Genomic DNA, 17,958 nt, shown 5'->3' on the forward strand with positions numbered 1-17,958 from the left:
TCCACTTTTCACTCTCCTGTCTATTAGTCGCTTGGTTTGGTGAACTTCATGTTTGAGGTCACTGAGGTCTGATTCAAAGGTCTGTGCAAAGGCAGAAAATCGGGACCTCCAAATCTGGGACCGTGGCCCTCAGTCGGAAGAGAGTGCCGTTTTAAAGGGAGCTAGAAAAATCTGTTCCTTGAAGAATGTATAAAATTTCATTAAAAGAGATGTGGGAATTGGATCTAAAAGGCAGGTTGTTGGATTTATCTGGGAGAAAACTCTACCAAGTCTCCTTGCATCAACCAGGGCCAAACTTTCCAGTGTTTCCTCAGGTAAAAATGATTATCAAGGATTATTAAAGATCACATTTGGATGAGCTAAAGGACTAGAGCTTATGTCATCGATTTTACTTCTGAATTGGTCTGTAAAGTCCTCAGAGAGAGTGTTTTGTTGTCTCTGGGGACTTTTTAAAATCAGAGCTGGATTAGATAAGATCAAAAGTGGAGACGAGAAATTTGAGGTTGTTTTTATAAACTGTGATGAGATTTGAAAAATAGTAAGTTCTTGCCTGTTTGACTGTTTTATTGTAGGATTTGAGTTGTCCACATATTTTCTTTCTTCTTTTTCTCCACCTTCTCGCTGCACTACTGAAAATTACATGTAGAGTAGGTAGTGGTATGCACCACAGAGACAACAAAATATGTATTGGTATCATGTGTTAAGTACAGTTAGCCTGGCAAGACAACATCTAATTAACTAGAGAATGCAATTTCTGGAGGAATTGTGTGTGAAGGCTGAGGAGTTGAAGCCACCTGGGTGGAAGGATGTTGAATGATATTGAATGATTTTGAATCATAGAGAATGAAATTGAATGAGTTTGAATCGTAGTGAATAGAATTGAATGAGAATATGGCATGATAGTGAATGATGGAAGGTGGAAGGATGTTGAATGATAGTGAATTATGTTGAATGACACTAAATGGAAATGAATAAGAATAAATTGATTGAGATAATATTATCAATTAAAATGGTTAATAATGTGAAAGCATGGACACATTGTGCCAATTTAATAAAAATAAATAAAAATAAATGTTCCATGATGGGGGCTTGAACTGACAGGATGGGAAAAAAGGGCTTAACCTCTGAACAACACAAGCATATCTAAGTGCAAGTATAGAATCAGCCTTTACACAATAATAGAACTGGGAAAGCCCGGAATGAATGGGGAAAGATATCTTTGAAACATGAATACAGTACAGTAATAGAACGCTACTTCGCGGTTCACCTTTCGCGGGTTCAGTGCTTCGCGGGTCTAAAAAATATTCGGGGGCATTGTAGTTTCGCCGAGCGGCACGAGGGGGCGCTGGAGCGGTTAGACAGCCGGCGTGCGCCGAAGAGGAGAGTGGACGAAGAAGAGCACGTTCCCCCGGACACGATTGGTGGCGACGTTTCGCGCATTTCGGACCGTACCAGAGCTCCGGCCGGCGTGCGTGGCAGTTAAGCCGTAGAGGAGCACCTTCCCCGGGCACGGGCGGTGCCAAGCAGCCCCTAAGTTTAACCGAATGGAAGCTCCGGAGGAGGAGGGCATGCTCGCGTCACAGTAAGCCGAAGAGGAGCACCTTCCCTAACCCTAACCCTAAATATTTATTTGCTACTGTAGCAATGCTAACGCAACAGCAACCAACCTCGGATAGCTCTTCCTATTCAGCTCACGATTTCATGCAATTCTTTACTCAGAAGATTGAGTGTATTCGTGATGAGATTAAAGACACTGTTCTTACAATTCCGTTGAATTCCGTCATAAATGGTGTTAATAGGGACATTAGGGCTGATAACTGTCCGATAACCTTATCTCAATTTAAAAAAGTATCTCTTGAAAGCCAAACAAAATTGCTTAGTGGGGCAAAACCGACAACTTGTGTGCTCGATCCGCTTCCTGGCAAACTAATTAAAGAACTGTTTATGACCCTAGGACCGTCTGTCTTAAATATTATTAATCTATCACTTACCACGGGTATAGTACCAGCAGCTTTAGGACCGCCATTATGCGACCGCTACTTAAGCAACCAAACCTCGACCCAGAGAGTCTCAACAACTATAGACCGGTTTCAAATCTTCCGTTTATTGCAAAAATCTTGAAAAACTTAATGAATATATGACTAGTAATAATCAATTTGAACCTTTCCAATCAGGTTTTACCGAATGGAAGCTACGGAGGAGGAGGGCATGCTCGCGTGACAGTTAAGCCGAAGAGGAGCACCTTCCCCGGGCACGGGCGGTGTCAAGCGGCCCCTAAGTTTAACCGAATGGAAGCTCCGGAGGAGGAGGGCGGGCGTGTGTCACAGTTAAGCCGAATAGGAGCACCTCTTCCGCCCGGGCACGAGCGGAGCGTGAGGCTGTCAGTTATGAATGAATAAATAAATAAATGAAGAATGCCACCTTTCATTTCACTGTCATGATCCGTGCCTGTCATGCCGTGTGTGTTTTTGTTTTTTCAGCTGTGTGGGCGTTCCTCCAGCGATCGTCTCGCGCCATGCCGTCAGCTGCTGCGAGACGCGCTGATTACACTGACTATATTGTAATTATAATAAATATCTTTGTATCACCACCTTTTTTCCCGTGTCTGCGTTTGGAGAGTCCTACTCAATCCTCCAGCTCTGCTGGAGGATCATAACATTCACAGGGCACACCGGACGGCGTACCAGCAGGTAAAAGTCGAAGTAATTAAATAAATACAAAAAGAAGTAATTGAATAAATACAAAAATAATGGCTGGGGAATAAAAAAATAAGTTTTAATAATAATTTGTTTTTTTTTTGTTATAACATGAATTTCACTGTCTCTCTCTCTACCCATATATATATATATATATATATTTTTTTTTTAAGCATTTTTGAAGGTGCGCTGCTACTTCGCGGATTTTCAGTTTTCGCGGGTGGTCTCGGTCCCCATTAACCGCGATAACCGGGGTATTACTGTATATGAATTGAAAAATGTGAGCGAGGAAAAAGTAATGTGTAATGACTGAAATGAATGTTTTAAATTCCTAACTGAATTTCTAACACATTAATTGTAAAGATCCATTTGGAATGGACGAATGGATGAATTTCTGACACTCAAATAGAGTGAATCCGTTCTAATCATAGAGAATATAATTGAATGAGAATGTGAATAGTGAATGATGGAAGGTGGAAGGATGTTGAATGATAGTGAATGATGTTGCATAACACTAAATGGAAATGAATCTGAATAATTGATTGAGATAATATTAAAATGTAAAATCATGAATAAGGTGAAAGCATGTTAACATTATGTCAACTAAAAAAAAAAAAAGTCACACGGTCGAGATTTGAACCGACAACACGTTTGACATCGAGTTCATGTCCGTTAAATGCCGGCCTTATTTTCTCCCGAGGGAGCTAACAATAGTGATGGTCACAGCTGTTTACATCCCTCCCGACGCTAGCACTAGCACGGCGCTCTCGCTGCTCGCGTGCGTCATCAATAAACATCAGCGGGCCCACCCTGATGGCGTTCACATAGTAGCGGGAGACTTTAATAAGGCCAATTTAAAGACTGTACTCCCAGAGTTTCACCAGCATGTCAAGTGCCCAACGAGGGGAGACAACACTCTCGACCATGTGTACTCGAACATCAAGCACGCATACAGGGCCCTCCCACTCGCCCCCCTCGGCCAGTCAGACCACCTGTCCTTGCAGCTCGCACCTGCGTACACCCCTCTCAGGCGCAGATTCAGGCCCATCACAAAGACTGTGAAAACCTGGCGTGATGACGCCATGAATGAATTACAGGACTGCTTTCAAGACACCAACTGGGACCTCTTTGATCATCAGGACCTTGATGTCTACATGCACTGTGTACTGGACGACATCAAGTTCTGCATGGAATCTGTGTCTCTACACAGGACCATACGGACCTTCCCAAATGCGAAGCCCTGGATGTCCAGCAGGGTCCGCTCTCTCCTCAAGGCCCGTGACACTGCCTTCAGGTCGGGCGACAAAGCCCAGTACAGGGTGGCTCGTGCTGACCTGAGCAAAGGCATCAAGCTAGCCAAGGCAATCAACAAGGGGAGGCTGGAGGCCCACCTTGCCAGCAACAGACCACGGGAGGTGTGGCAGGGTCTACGGAGCATCACCAACTTCCGTGGCAGCAGCACGACCTCTGTAGACCCGAATGCATCGCTGGCAGAGGAGTTTAACTGCTTCTTCGCTCGCTTTGACTCGCCCCAACCATCACACCCCCGCACTTCAAGCTCCAACTCCCCCCCACTCACCGTAGAGGAACACGATGTGAGGCGCGCGCTCCTGGCTGTTAACCCCAGGAAAGCTACTGGACCCGACGGAATACCAGGCAAGGTCATCAGAGCATGTGCCCACCAACTGTCACATGTTTTCTGCAGGATCTTCAACCGCTCCCTGGCTCAAGCAGTCATCCCCTCCTGCTTGAAAACTTCCACCATTATTCCTGTTCCCAAAAAGTCACCCGCCGTCCACCTGAATGACTACCGTGCTGTTGCTCTCACACCAGTCATCATGAAGTGCTTCGAGAGGCTGGTTCTCCAGCACATCAGGGACTGCCTTCCTCCCACTCTGGACCCCTACCAGTTTGCATACCGGGCTAACAGATCCACTGAGGAAGCCATCGACACTGCTCTGCATGTTGTGCTGGGCCACCTGGAACAACAGCAGAGCTATGCAAGGATGCTCTTTGTGGACTACAGCTCGGCATTCAACACGATCATCCCAGACTTCCTCGTTGCCAAACTGGACATTCTCGGCCTCCCTGCCCTCACACGCATCTGGATTAAGGACTTTCTGACCAACAGACCCCAGACTGTGTTGCTCGGCCCCTACACGTCCTCCACCCGCACGCTGAGCACCGGTTCCCCTCAAGGATGCGTGCTGAGCCCTCTCCCATACGCCCTCTACACCTACGACTGCAGCCCGGCCCACGGTAACAACACCATCGTCAAGTTTGCTGACGACACGACAGTGGTCGGTCTGATCTCTGAAGGTGACGAGACAGCCTACAGAGAGGAGGTAAAGAGGCTGACGGCTTGGTGCGATGACAACAGACTGCAACTCAACACTGCAAAAACAAAGGAGATCGTCGTCGACTTCAGGAGGAACAAGACGGTACCGCCCCCCCTCTGCATCGAAGGCGTGTGTGTGGAGAGGGTCCACACGTTCAAGTTCCTAGGAGTACAGATCTCCGATGACCTTTCTTGGAGTCACAACACCACAGCAGTGGTAAAGAAGGTCCGCCAACGTCTGCACTTCCTGAGAGTCCTCAGGAAATTCAACCTGGACAGGAAGCTGCTGCTGGCCTTCTACCACTCGTCCATCGAGAGCCTGTTGACGTACTGTGTCTCCACCTGGTACAGCGGCTGCACTGAGGCGGACAGAGTGAGGCTCCAGAGGACAGTCAAAACAGCGCAAAGGATTATTGGCTGCCCTCTCCCCTCACTGTCGGACATCTACACCGCCCGGTGCCTCAGCAGGGCTCTCAACATCGTCAAAGACAATACCCACCCAAACTCCCACCTGTTCGACCTGATACCCTCTGGCAGGCGCTACAGATGCATCAAATCGAGGACCAATAGACTGAGAAACAGTTTCTTCCCGAGAGCCATCTCTATTCTGAACTCTCACACACACACACGAGACCACCCTTACCTTGCAGAACAGCATCGTGATGTGTTTTTATATACCCTTCAGTATTATTTTCCATTGCACTCTCTTATTTATCTAATTTATATATTTGTCTGTATTATTGTTGTATTGCACTGGAGAGGGGAGCTCTCTAATCTCGTTGCACTCTTGAGTACAATGACAATAAAGGGATTTATAATTCTAATTCTAATTCTAATTTCCCGGCTACTTCCGGTTTTGGTGACGTCACTTCCGGGCTACTTCGGTTCTGGTTTGGTTTTGTCACATGTGATTCACTGACTGTGTATTTGGCATCCTTCTCCAAGATTGAAGCCTGAATGGCGTGAATTTTACGAACTGATTGAAGATGGAACCGTGAGAATCGGATGAAAAATGGGGAAGCTGTAGCGTGTCGAAGAAGGGAGCGGGGGTGGGGGGAGCTGTTAAAGTAAATCCGAGATAAACCCCACCAAGGGTAAGTTGAATGAGCTAATGTTTCGAATGGAGGTAAAGGGCGGCGGGGGGGTTAATTTGTTGGGGTGGGTGACTGGGGTGGGGCGTTAAATTGAAGCCTGAATGGCGTAAATTTTACAAATTGATATGTTTGAACAGTTAGAATCAGATGAAAAATGGGGAAGCAGTCGCGTGTAGAATGAGTGCAATTGGGAATGGATGAATTTTTGAAGGGTGAATGAGGTGAAAGTGTGAGAGGGGATACGGCAATGTGAAATGAATGACTTGAATGGGTTAAATATCAAATATGAAGCATTTAATAGTGAAATTTTTAATCTACCATTGGAAATGAATGGAATTTTTAGGGGTGAATAAAGTGAAATGGTGAATTATCGGAAATAGGTGAAGACATGAAAAATTGAAGCACACAAGGCGTGAATATTTGGCATAGATTGAAGTTGGAATGGTGAAAATCAGATGAAATATGTGGAAGTAGTTGCACGCAGAAGAAGTGCAATTGGGAATGGATGAATGGATGAATTTATGAAACGTGAATGAGGTGATTGTGTGAAAGGGGATACTGGAATGTGAAATGAATGACCTGAATGGGTTAAATTTTTAATTTGGAAGCAATTTAATAGTGAATTGTTGAATTTCCCATTGGAAATGAATTGGGTTTTTGAGGGTAAATAAAGTGAAATGGTGAATTATGGGAAATAAGTGAAGACGTGAAAAATGGAAGCACACTTCGCGTGAATTTTTGGAATAGAAGGAAGTAGGAACGGTGAAAGCCTTCACACAATGAGCTAAGAAGCATGGAAGTAGCTTTGCATACTAGACGTTATTTATAGAGGAGTTTTTGTGAGTTTGAATACTCTGAATTGTCTTTGCGTGCTCTGCGATTGGCTGGCAACCAGTTCAGGGTGTACCCCATCTACTGCCTGAAGACAGCTGGGATAGGCTCCAACATGCCCATGACCCTCGGGAGGAGAAGCGGATCAGATAATGGATTGTAATAATAAGAACAAGTTTTATTTTGGGGAAGTGTAGGGTTAAGAGGTTGTGAAATGGGATTTTGCAGCCCCACACTCCATTTCAGAACTTGGCAGTGATGCACCAAAAGTTGTTAACCGCTAAAAGATAGAACATGACCAAGTCAAAAAGAAAGCATTCATTCATGGTCATGGCAACTTGGTTTCGTTTTCCACGAGTATTTAGGAAGCACTTTAAACCACCAGGATTGTATCTTTGCAAACAAATGTGACACATGATTTTAGTTAAAGTAAGCAAAAATTAATACGGCAGCAGGGAGCCACCAGCATGCTCCTACTATACTTAAGATTCAATTGATTCGAAAATAAGTGTTGGCAATGTTAAATGTACAGTGTGTGAGCGTGTGTGTGTTTGTGTAAAGCTCTTTAATCATCCACCGTATGACGTACATAGATACAATGATATAGATATATATATATATATATATATATATATATATATATATAGTGCACTCCTTTTTTTGCCATTTTAATCAAAATGGCTTTTTCATCTGTTGGACGATGACGTTTTTTTCCACCGAATGACGATTGGTGGACGGTGGAGATTACTGACACAGCAATTGCAAAAGTGTGGTTAAAATAACATGACTGACTGACGGACTGATTCTTACAGTTTTGTTCGGCTTGAAATAATGACGAACTGTTTGTTTAGAGGGTTTTGACTTTCGGTTCATGCTTAGCCTTGTGTATCTTTGTCTCGTCAAAGATTATTCTGTCCGTCCAATCCCCTACTAGTTTTAGTCAATCAGCTCCCTCAAACCCTTTGTATTTTTTCCAGGTGTTCCTCATTGTCTCATCAATTTGTTTGTATTTAGTTCCCTGGTTCCTTTCAGTCCTTGTCTGCTGTCGAGTGGTTCATAGTCTGTTGTCTACTGTCAAGTGTCTGTCATCTGTTCCTCTGCGTCTTTCAGTTTTCATAGTCACAGACATAGTTATTTTGCTAATGCTTCTTTTGTTACTTTATCCACGTTGTTTTGCATTTTGATCTTTTTGCTTATCCAAGTACTTTGTTTGCATTTTTACTTTAAATTAAATACCCTTTTAAACCACTCCCTCCCTATATTCCCTGCATTTGGATGCTCCACCTCAATGCCGAAACCAAAACCTGACACACCTCTGCATATAATTTTTCCTTTTTGCATTATTATTTAAGATATTATGTTTGATTGAGTAACGCTCCAATTGTTTTGTATTTTTAAATGACAATAAAGGCATTCTGATTCTGGGGATCAACCATCAACCTCTGGTTTGGTGGATGACTGCTCCACCACCTGAGCCAAGGAAAACGGAAAGGAGACAGTCAATTTGGGCAACTCACTTTAGCTTTTAAAACAGTTTTTAAAACATTTCTTAGTACTTCCTTGAAATGTCCACTTCTGTAGGTGAGCATGTGTGTGCATGTGTCATGCATGTGTCAACAATCCAAAGATCCATGAAAGCCAGATTTAATTTAGCCCATAGTGACCTCAAAGGGGAGGGGATCTCCAGGTTACTAGAGTGTGAACTCATGTTAACTACAACAGATGACTGGAGTGAGGTCACTATGGCTGAATTACCTGAGAACATTACTTGTTCAGTAAAAGCATTATTTTGACACATGGACTAGAGGTTGACAAATTGGAAGTTATTTTTCATTGAAACCAATGTTTCAGACAGGCAGACTGCATTAAATGTATAAGTCAACAACTTTCAAGCCTTTTAATGTTTAGCGGGAGTGTGGATTGCTTTTTTTTTTTTTAAACCAGAATATATCTTGGTAAAGCCATGCAGTCTTCAGTGCTACAATGGCTTTGGTTACATATGTATGAAGGTCACATGACTGAATGCCAAGAGAATAATACAACTCTCCGTCAGTCACAGCAGCCTTGACCTTGACAAGTCGACCAACTGAATTCATAAGGATAATGCATATCAGTTTTTATCAGCATTTACAACACTGCAATTCAATTTCTAATCAGGTCTTTCGAGTTCTAAAATCAAGATTGTACATTTCACATGACCTTTCATAAGAATGGCAGGTATTTGCTGCTACATTTCAAATTTGATTACTGTTCCAAATCATTCCATTCTATTTTCTTCAGATAGCTGTTTAAAAGTGTACTACCTTTAGCATACTCTTAGTGACATTATGCCACCTGAATGCTGCATTAAAATATAAACTTTAGTTTCTGTATTTTGTGGCAAGAACTAGGCTTGACCAAACAGGGCAAAAGAAAAGATGTTTCCTAGAGAGTAAAACAATGACAAAAAAAGATAACTGGGGATGCCAAGGTCAAATGTTCCAACTTTGACACCCCTTCAAAACTGTATTCCTACTCCTATCTGTCCTCAGTTTGACTTGACTCAAAAGCGTACATGCGACCAGTATGAGGAACAGAGAATGGATGACTGGATGTGTTGCCACAGGGATTATATTTTTAGCACAGTTTTACACCAGTTTCCTTTGCAACCCAGCCATTTTTATCTGTGTTTGAAACTGCTAGTGGCTGAATATCAAATTAACATATAAGTAGAGGTGGGCATTCCATTAGTACCAATCTCATTTTGCTGGCGAATACAGAACGACGGAAACTGTGAAAACACTAATAGACTACGCGCCGATGGAAGCGGTAATTTGTCCGTCACCTGAATCGTCACGAAACGGGTCAGTATCGATAGACCTTCTCAGTCTGCCACTAATGAACTCCCATTTAGCTGACAACTGCTAAAAATGTGCACCACCTGTTTCACATGTGTTTGTTTGCGGGGTTCAATACACCAGGGTTGCTTTGGGCAGAGTGGAGGAGGGGCTCCTTGTCCTCAGACAGAATTTAAAAAATGTTTGAACAGCTATAGTCGACCAGTGACCTGTGGTTCTACTGGCTGCTAACTAAACCTTGTTTCTCATTCGCCAAGCCTGCTCCTTTATTGCATTGTCTTGGACAGTAAATGAAGCTGTGTTGTATATACCCTTTGGTCACACAGATCAATAGTAGTGACACACTGTAATATTGCGATGACGGAAGTGTGGTTAAAATAACAATGATGTAGTAATGATGACAGATTTGGTCGGCTTGGAATAATGATGGACTGACATTGACGGACAGATGGCCCAATGAAGAATGACGGACTGACAAAACATAATGAAGCGCCCACCTCTGGTAAGAGTCCTGCCCGTGCCTGTGCAGCAGTGTTTGGCCATAAGGTAACGTGTTATAACCTACCATCTCTTGTTAGAATGTACTGTGACCATAAAATCATTGGTTGGATCTTATTGTAAGGTGCAATGTGTAAGTTGGAAATGAAAAACTAATTTCTGTTGAAATGCAAGACAGTTAGATTATCTTAGCATACCTAGCTACTTGCAAAAATCACTAAGTTGAGCTCTAGCCTAAGTGTAAATTCGAGTAGAAAAATGTGTATACTAAAGGAAATAGCTCGCCAGTGTGACGCAACATTTTCTGATTCCAGCAGCAGGCCACCAATTCACTTGCAGCTCCCCGAAATGTGATCTTGTGGGCAGTCAAGCGTCGACGTAACTGAAGCAAGCCATCGCCTCACTCGTTGTTGCCTTAGATGCACTCTTAACGGGCATGCCACGCAACGCAAAGGTCCCTGGTTCCAGCAGAGGGCCTTTGGCGCACTTGCGGCCGCCCAAGATGCACTCTTTGCGGAAAGCCAAAACACAGCTTTTCTTTTTTTTTTTTTTTAAATTAAGTATTTGAATAAATTCATTTATATGGAAATGATTACAAATAGGTTGTAGTCTATTAGTCACTAATGTTACTCACTTTAGCGGGTTTAAATTAATCTAATTAGCAAAGGTCTTCGATTGCCTAGCAACTAGTCTGGGGGGAACCCCGCCCATCTGCCCGAAGACGGCAGGGATAGGCTCCAGCATGCCAGCGACCCTAGAGGATAAGCAGCCAAGATAATAGATGGATAATGTGCAAAGGTTCTGTTTTGCCTAGACTGTCTTACTTTGTGTGGAAGAACACTCGTTGGGGGCATGGCAAATCTATTAAATTCCTTCCTTGAGTAATAGAATAGTGGATAGGATAATCTTTTCTAAAAAGATGTTATAGTGACAAGTGTAACATACATACATACGCACCCACACACATCTATTTTATATATATATATATATATATATATATATATATATATATATATATATATATTCATATTGTATGTGTGTTACCTGGATAGACAGTCTATAGTAATTATCACATGTTGTTCCCTCATCTGCTTCATCACACATACAGTTACACTGAAACCAAAACAAGCACAAAGTAGAGACCTTGAATCTATTTACCAACCCTTATGTCTTTCAGGTAACACTGTCCATGGACTCTGGTCAAGGCCATCATACACACAGGCACACTCCGTCACAGCCTGCATGGAACTGTGTTTCCTAGAGAAGTCATTTTAACACAATGGTAGATGTGGACAAATTAGTTAAAATCAATCTTTTGATCTAGTAATGTTTGACAATGGGTTATCTCACTTAATGAGAAAAAATAACCCTTTATCTAGTACAGTAGTAGTGACAAAGCAATAGTGACAAATCATCACTCAGCTTCTATTCAGTGATGACATAATGCAATTTTTTGGTCCGCCTATAGACCAACCCCAAGACACAATGCGTTATAAAAACCTCCCAGATGGCAATGTGTAATCACTCTCACTTGAGCTCATGCTGCTCATTGACACACATGCACATTTAGACACATGCACTAGTTGATTGCATAATTTCGTTCTCTGTCAAACAGCGTGGGGAAGAAAGACTTTTATTCTCGTGCACCTTCCCCTCTGTAATAGTCTTAGCCAATATGATAATAAGCATCGCTCTAATATGGGCAGTGGTGGTGGGGTTCTGCTGCGTACTTTGGCTGGCTGTGGGGACACGACGCAGGTAAGACTATGTTAAATCTGTGTGCAGAATGTTTGAGAGAAAAAATATTTGCATGTGCAACAGTGCTTAAAAACTCCGAATTTCCTCAGCATAAATTCCAGTACTCATTTTTTTCCCCATCTGTGCTTGATTTGTGCCTGTTCTAAAACAATGCTCCCGCATCAACAAGTACAAAAAACCCTTTCTATTTAGCGACTGGGTCGTACCACGAAAAGCAAAAAACAGTGAGTTATTGATGTTGCCCATTTTTTTTCTTAGAATTCCTGAAACAAATAGTTTAAACAGTAAATATTTCACAAACTAGGATCCTGAAACACTTTATTAGGATTTGATGTTAATTTTACAACACAAACATTAAAAAGAAAATACATATTTTATGTTATGAATTAATATTTTGTAGTATTTATGAAATAAAGGTATGGTTCAGCAACAGTTGGATTTTTTTTCTGTACATCATAGCTATTAAAAATGCATGGTAAAATCCGTATTGCACAAGCTTTACTTAAAATACTTAAAAACAAAAAATGCAATGCGCTAGAACAAAAAGTAAAGATATTATTCAAATCAGAATCAGCATCTCATTAAAATTTGCTCTTGACCAGTGTTATCTGATTTAAAAAAAAAAGTTATAAGAAGAGTACATAAAAATGGGTAGGTTCCACAGGAAAAAACAAAAACAAATCAGTAAATAGTGAACCATGAATGAATAGCTGCGCATTCATTGTGTGCTGATAAGTAACCTAAAGACAGATTTGGTTTATTACATTAACATAATATGTGGTGTAGAGCACAATAGCATTGGAATAGATGTAACTGAATGAAGCAATGAAAAAAAGGGTATGTTTGGTGGCAAACGACATGCAAGTTTGATTTAATAAACAAAATGACTTTCAACTCATGAGGTAGCTCACGTATTTCCTTTCAATATCCACAGGAAACCAGGGGAGCCTGCAGTTGAAAATGGCTTGATACCCTATCTTGGTTGCGCTCTGCAATTTGGGGCCAACCCTCTCCAGTTCCTCCATAGCCGTCAAAAGAAGTACGGCCACATTTTCACCTGCAAGATAGCGGGCCAGTACATCCATTTCCTGTGTGACCCCTTCTCTTACCACTCAGTTATCAGACAAGGTAGACACCTGGACTGGAGGAAATTTCACTTTGCTACATCAGTAAAGGTACATTGGTAGAATTTAATAACTTCAGCTTGTGTTGTTTTACAGTTGTTTTATGCATTGTACAGTATTTACTGTAGACTTTTCTTTTTTTTTTAACAAATTCACTAGGCATTTGGCCACGACAGCTTTGACCCTCGCCATGGCCACACCACAGAAAATCTCCACCAGACTTTTCTGAAGACTTTGCAAGGGGAGGCCTTGCCCTCCCTGATTGACAGCATGATAGATCATCTCCAAGATGTAATGTTGAAGTCCAACACACTCAGTCCAAGCAAGGATCACTGGGAAGTGGATGGTATTTTTGCTTTTTGCTACAAAGTAAGCATACGGTCAACCGTTTATAGTACAGACTGCACAGACTTGATTACACTGATTCTGTCCTCTTTAAATTTTGTTCTCCAGGTGATGTTTGAGTCAGGCTATCTTACATTATTTGGTAAAGAGCTTGGTGAGGATAGGTGCCAGGCCCGGCAGACAGCTCAGAAAGCCTTGGTACTGAATGCGTTGGAGAATTTCAAGGAGTTTGACAAAATCTTTCCAGCTTTGGTGGCCGGTCTGCCTATCCATGTCTTTAAGAGTGCCTACAGTGCCAGAGAGGTCAGTGGCAATCTTGACAAGATATTTTATGGATGAAATGATGAACTATTTTTTTAAACACTATGCCATTTCATTTCATTTTCACGTTTGTTTTTCTGTGCCTTTTTCTTCTAAATGTGTAGAATCTCGCAAAAACAATGAATGCTGAGAACTTGTCAAAGAGGGAGAATGTTTCAGATCTGATCTCAATGAGGATGATCCTCAATGATTCCTTATCCACCTTCAATGATGTAAGCAAGGCCAGAACTCACGTAGCGCTGCTCTGGGCTTCACAGGCTAATACCTTGCCTGCAACCTTTTGGAGTCTTTTTTACATGATACGGTATGATTTCATTTGTTAATTTGGCTGACCCATCGTTATTCTGTATATTTGATTTGATTATTTGATTTAGCCAGGATATCTGGTATTGTGCTAAAGTCGTAATCATGTCCCTTCTTTAGATTTAATCACTGGCGTCTGTCTGGATTCGCCAATGTCACATTTTGATAAATTTAATATTCTTTCACGAATGTATATTTTTCGTCAGTCTATACATGTGGATGATATTATTATAATATGTATCTATTTTTAATTATCTACTTTTTTTTTTTTTTTTTTTTGCAAAACTTGACCTAGCTTTTGTGTTAAAAATGGTTTACTCTCTTTAATGATGAAGTGTCAATGTTGAATCAACATGGTGTATTGCAGTAAACTTTTGTCTCCTCTGCACCTACTTTTGTACTGTAGTTACATCATATCGAACTCTTATCAGCTTCAGATAACTGCTTTTGAATAGGCCAGCACAGCATTCAAGTGACATTTGGCCCCAGTTCTGAGTTTAGGTTTTAAATCTCAGCTCTGGCCTTCATGTCTGGAGTCTTTATGTTCTCGCTGAGCTTATGTGGCTTTTCAATGTGAATGGCTGTTTATCAATATTTTCCACAGTCAAGACCGGTCAAGATTACAACCTTTATGTTGCCTGAAGTCAGCTGGGATAGGCTCCAGCTCATTCGCTCCCTGAATGAAATTGGGGGAATAGAAAATGGATCGATGATTGTGAAAGTGGACATCTCTTTGTTCATATAGTTAAAGCAAATGTAGTTGGTGACAATAAGAGTATAGTGGTTTACTAGATTCATTTCCTTAAATAGTGGGTAGAACGGTATTAAATTCTTGTCATAAAAGACCAATGGGTGCAATGAATGCTTGCCAAATTACAATACAATGAAATAGTCACAAGATACAAAAACTGATGAGAAAAATATAGTATGCTTTAATTATATGAACAATCTGTCAATTTAGATAACAAATGTTCTCTGTCAAAAGAATAGTAATACCAGATGGCTCCTTTCTCTGTTTGTAGAAGTCCAGATGCAATGAAAGCAGCTCGTGAGGAGGTGAAAAGAGTACTGGAGGCTTCGAGTCAGACCGTTAACCCAAATGACCCCACATTAAACTTGAAAAGGGACCAATTGGACAACATGCCTGTTTTGGGTGAGTTTATTGCAGCGCAAGAAATACAACATTTTAACATTTGTGACGTTCCTTCAAGAAAACTGTTGGAAGTCCATTTCGCGTTTTCATGTTTAGATTATATTGAGACATCTTTCAATCACAGACAGTATCATCAAGGAAGCCATGCGTCTATCCAGTGCTTCCATGAATGTGCGTGTGGCCAAAGAGGACTTTTTACTTCACCTTGACAACCAGGAAGCATATCATATAAGGAAAGATGATGTTATAGCCCTGTACCCCCCAATGCTACACTACGATCCAGAAATTTACGAAGACCCCTATGTAAGAAGCATTCAAAATTTATATCGGTACATGATCATACAACAAATTTGTTAATTTTCTATTTCTGCCCTCTTGAACCTGTAGGAATATAAATTTGACCGATTTCTGGATGAAACTGGTCACGAGAAAACCACCTTCTTTCGCAATGGCAGGAGATTACGCTACTTCTGCATGCCCTTTGGATCAGGGGTCACCAAATGCCCTGGCAGATTTTTTGCCATATATGAAATTAAGCAGTTTTTGACTTTAGTCCTGGCTTACTTCGAAATGGAACTTCTGGACCCTGCCATCAAAGCTCCTCCTCTTGACCAGTCACGAGCTGGTTTAGGAATTCTTCAACCAACATATGATATTGATTTTAGATACAAATTGAAATCTAACTTTTAGTTTTTTTGTTGTTGAGAAAAATAACTACATTCAATGTTGTGTGTACATAGTGTATATTTAAATGTAAATGTCAAGCTCTTGCTACTCGTGTAAATAGATGTTGCACTGCTGTATTTTAAAGTCGATTTGTTTCTCTGGAACAAAAAAATCTTTTTATCTTTATTATTTTGTAATGGTTTTAGTGATGCTGAAGAGACAGCATGTGAAACCAAGTGGAATTCTAACGGTGTACTAGAGTAATAGGCAAACCTAAAATTATGGTACATTACTGCTACTATAACAATAATAATCAGTATAATGCTGATTACATTTTCATCATAATGAATGCTTTCCTTGTTGACTTTATAAATACACTCAAGTTAGTGTCTACAAAAATCTTTGAAAAATCACATTCACTCAGCTCAAATTGAATTTGAAGGTAAGGAAAGCTGTTGAAAGCGTTATCATGGGAAAAAACTGTGGTTCCTTGAAATACAAGTGATCCTACTTAGGTTTTTTTGTACATACGAGCCATCGGTTGGGCATTTCTTTTGTTTACTTGCAAGCGCCAACATTAGATATGAGTGCTGTGGCAGACAACTCGACTCACACAATCAGCAGTTTGGCCAATATGAATGGTAAATATTACTTTTAAAAAAATCTTCAATTGTCATATTCAGTTGAAGGTTACTGCCAAACTAAACATAAACCAAATTGAATTACATCTTGTGTATTTGAAGCAACAAAATGGCCTCATCTATCATGACAATGTTATCTGTGTGCCATTATTCTTACCATTTAAGCAACGATATCTGAACACCAGGGCACGACACGTTTCTTTTGATTTTAATGTCTTGGTTTTGATTCTGCTGCCTTGGCAATTGACGGACTTGTCTCGGACTCGGCTCGGCTCTCAAAATAGGTTTACTCTTGATCTCATCTGGACTTGGACTTTGTTACTCAACCTTGAATCGGACTCGATAAATGCTACCTACAGCCCTGCTGAACACAGAGGGTGCTGCAACAAATGTAGACAGGCCATATAAGAATACTCATAGGCACTAATTAGTTATCCTCATCATAGAAAAAATAACTGTAAAAAAAGAACATGTTCATCTTATTTTAAAAAAATATGGAAACTCGTTGCCTAACAAATAATAAGTAAACTTAACTTGAACTTATGTTAACATAAGCTTTTAAAATTGAGTGCACAGGACTACCACCAACTTAACTAATTATGAATTAATTATTTTAAGTATGTAATTATTGTGCTAACTTATTTGTTTTAAGTCTTCAGTACTAACTTTGAATTGAGGACTTTTTTCAACACCAAGCTCACAGCATTTGAACTTTATTCCTTTTAGTATTAAATGTGTTTTTTTGCCTTTACAACTAATGTTTATGTTGTGTTGATGTTTTCACATAAGACAAGTTAATGAGAACATTCTTCAAATAATGTAGCTGCCATAAAATATTTATCTCCACAAATGGCATAACATAGAGCCACTGCTGGAGAGTGAAAGGTTTCTCAACCTGGTAAAAAGTCACCCTTTACTTATCAGAACGATTCAAAAAGCAACCAAAGGTTAAGTGCCTTAGTAGAAAGAATCACAGAGTAACAGGGAAAAAATTCAGAGGCACCCAAGACAGCCCAGTGACCTTCAGTTTTCAAAGTCCAAAAAGAGCAAAGTGCAGTTTTCTTACAATCAAGCTCGCAATCAACAACGGTCTTAAAAGGTGAACATGTAGACCCACACAAACTGTGACTCTACGGCATTTATTTTCTAACTGCAAAGCTTCATCGTGAAGTATCAAATATTTTCAGTGTTATTTAACTACAACAGAAAAATAAAAACATTGCATGAATGTATAAGCAAAATGAACATTTCAGTTTCCCAACCAAACAGGATGACTCTGACCAAGCAAAGAAGAGATGTTTTTTAGTGTGAGAAGTTTTGGGGATAGTGCCTTGGAGCCCAACCCAAGCATCA

General features: G+C 40.8%; 1 protein-coding gene across 1 annotated transcript; it reads left to right on the plus strand.

Moving 5' to 3' along the window:
- Positions 1–11,801: 11,801 nt before the first annotated feature.
- Positions 11,802–16,351, plus strand: cyp7a1 (cytochrome P450, family 7, subfamily A, polypeptide 1). The gene is made up of 8 exons (XM_088310532.1): positions 11,802–12,052; positions 12,987–13,227; positions 13,336–13,545; positions 13,630–13,824; positions 13,947–14,146; positions 15,168–15,298; positions 15,423–15,601; positions 15,686–16,351. Exons 1-8 carry the CDS (start codon positions 11,970–11,972, stop codon positions 15,986–15,988), a joined length of 1,542 nt encoding a protein of 513 aa, XP_088166658.1. The 5' UTR covers positions 11,802–11,969; the 3' UTR covers positions 15,989–16,351.
- The last annotated feature ends 1,607 nt before the right edge of the window (positions 16,352–17,958 follow it).

The sequence above is a fragment of the Idiotropiscis lumnitzeri genome, chromosome 12 (genome assembly GCF_059441095.1).
Source record: "Idiotropiscis lumnitzeri isolate Australia: NSW breed Sydney's pygmy pipehorse chromosome 12, RoL_Ilum_1.0, whole genome shotgun sequence".
Classification (NCBI taxonomy): domain Eukaryota; kingdom Metazoa; phylum Chordata; class Actinopteri; order Syngnathiformes; family Syngnathidae; genus Idiotropiscis; species Idiotropiscis lumnitzeri.

What these genes read in the sequence shown, in the direction of transcription:
- cyp7a1 (XM_088310532.1), top strand. Translation starts at nt 11,970, where the DNA reads ATGATAATAAGCATCGCTCTAATATGGGCAGTGGTGGTGGGGTTCTGC. An exon ending in GTGCCTACAGTGCCAGAGAG is followed by an intron (nt 13,825 to 13,946) that starts GTCAGTGGCAAT and finishes CTAAATGTGTAG; the next exon opens with AATCTCGCAAAAACAATGAA. An exon ending in AGTCTTTTTTACATGATACG is followed by an intron (nt 14,147 to 15,167) that starts GTATGATTTCAT and finishes CTCTGTTTGTAG; the next exon opens with AAGTCCAGATGCAATGAAAG.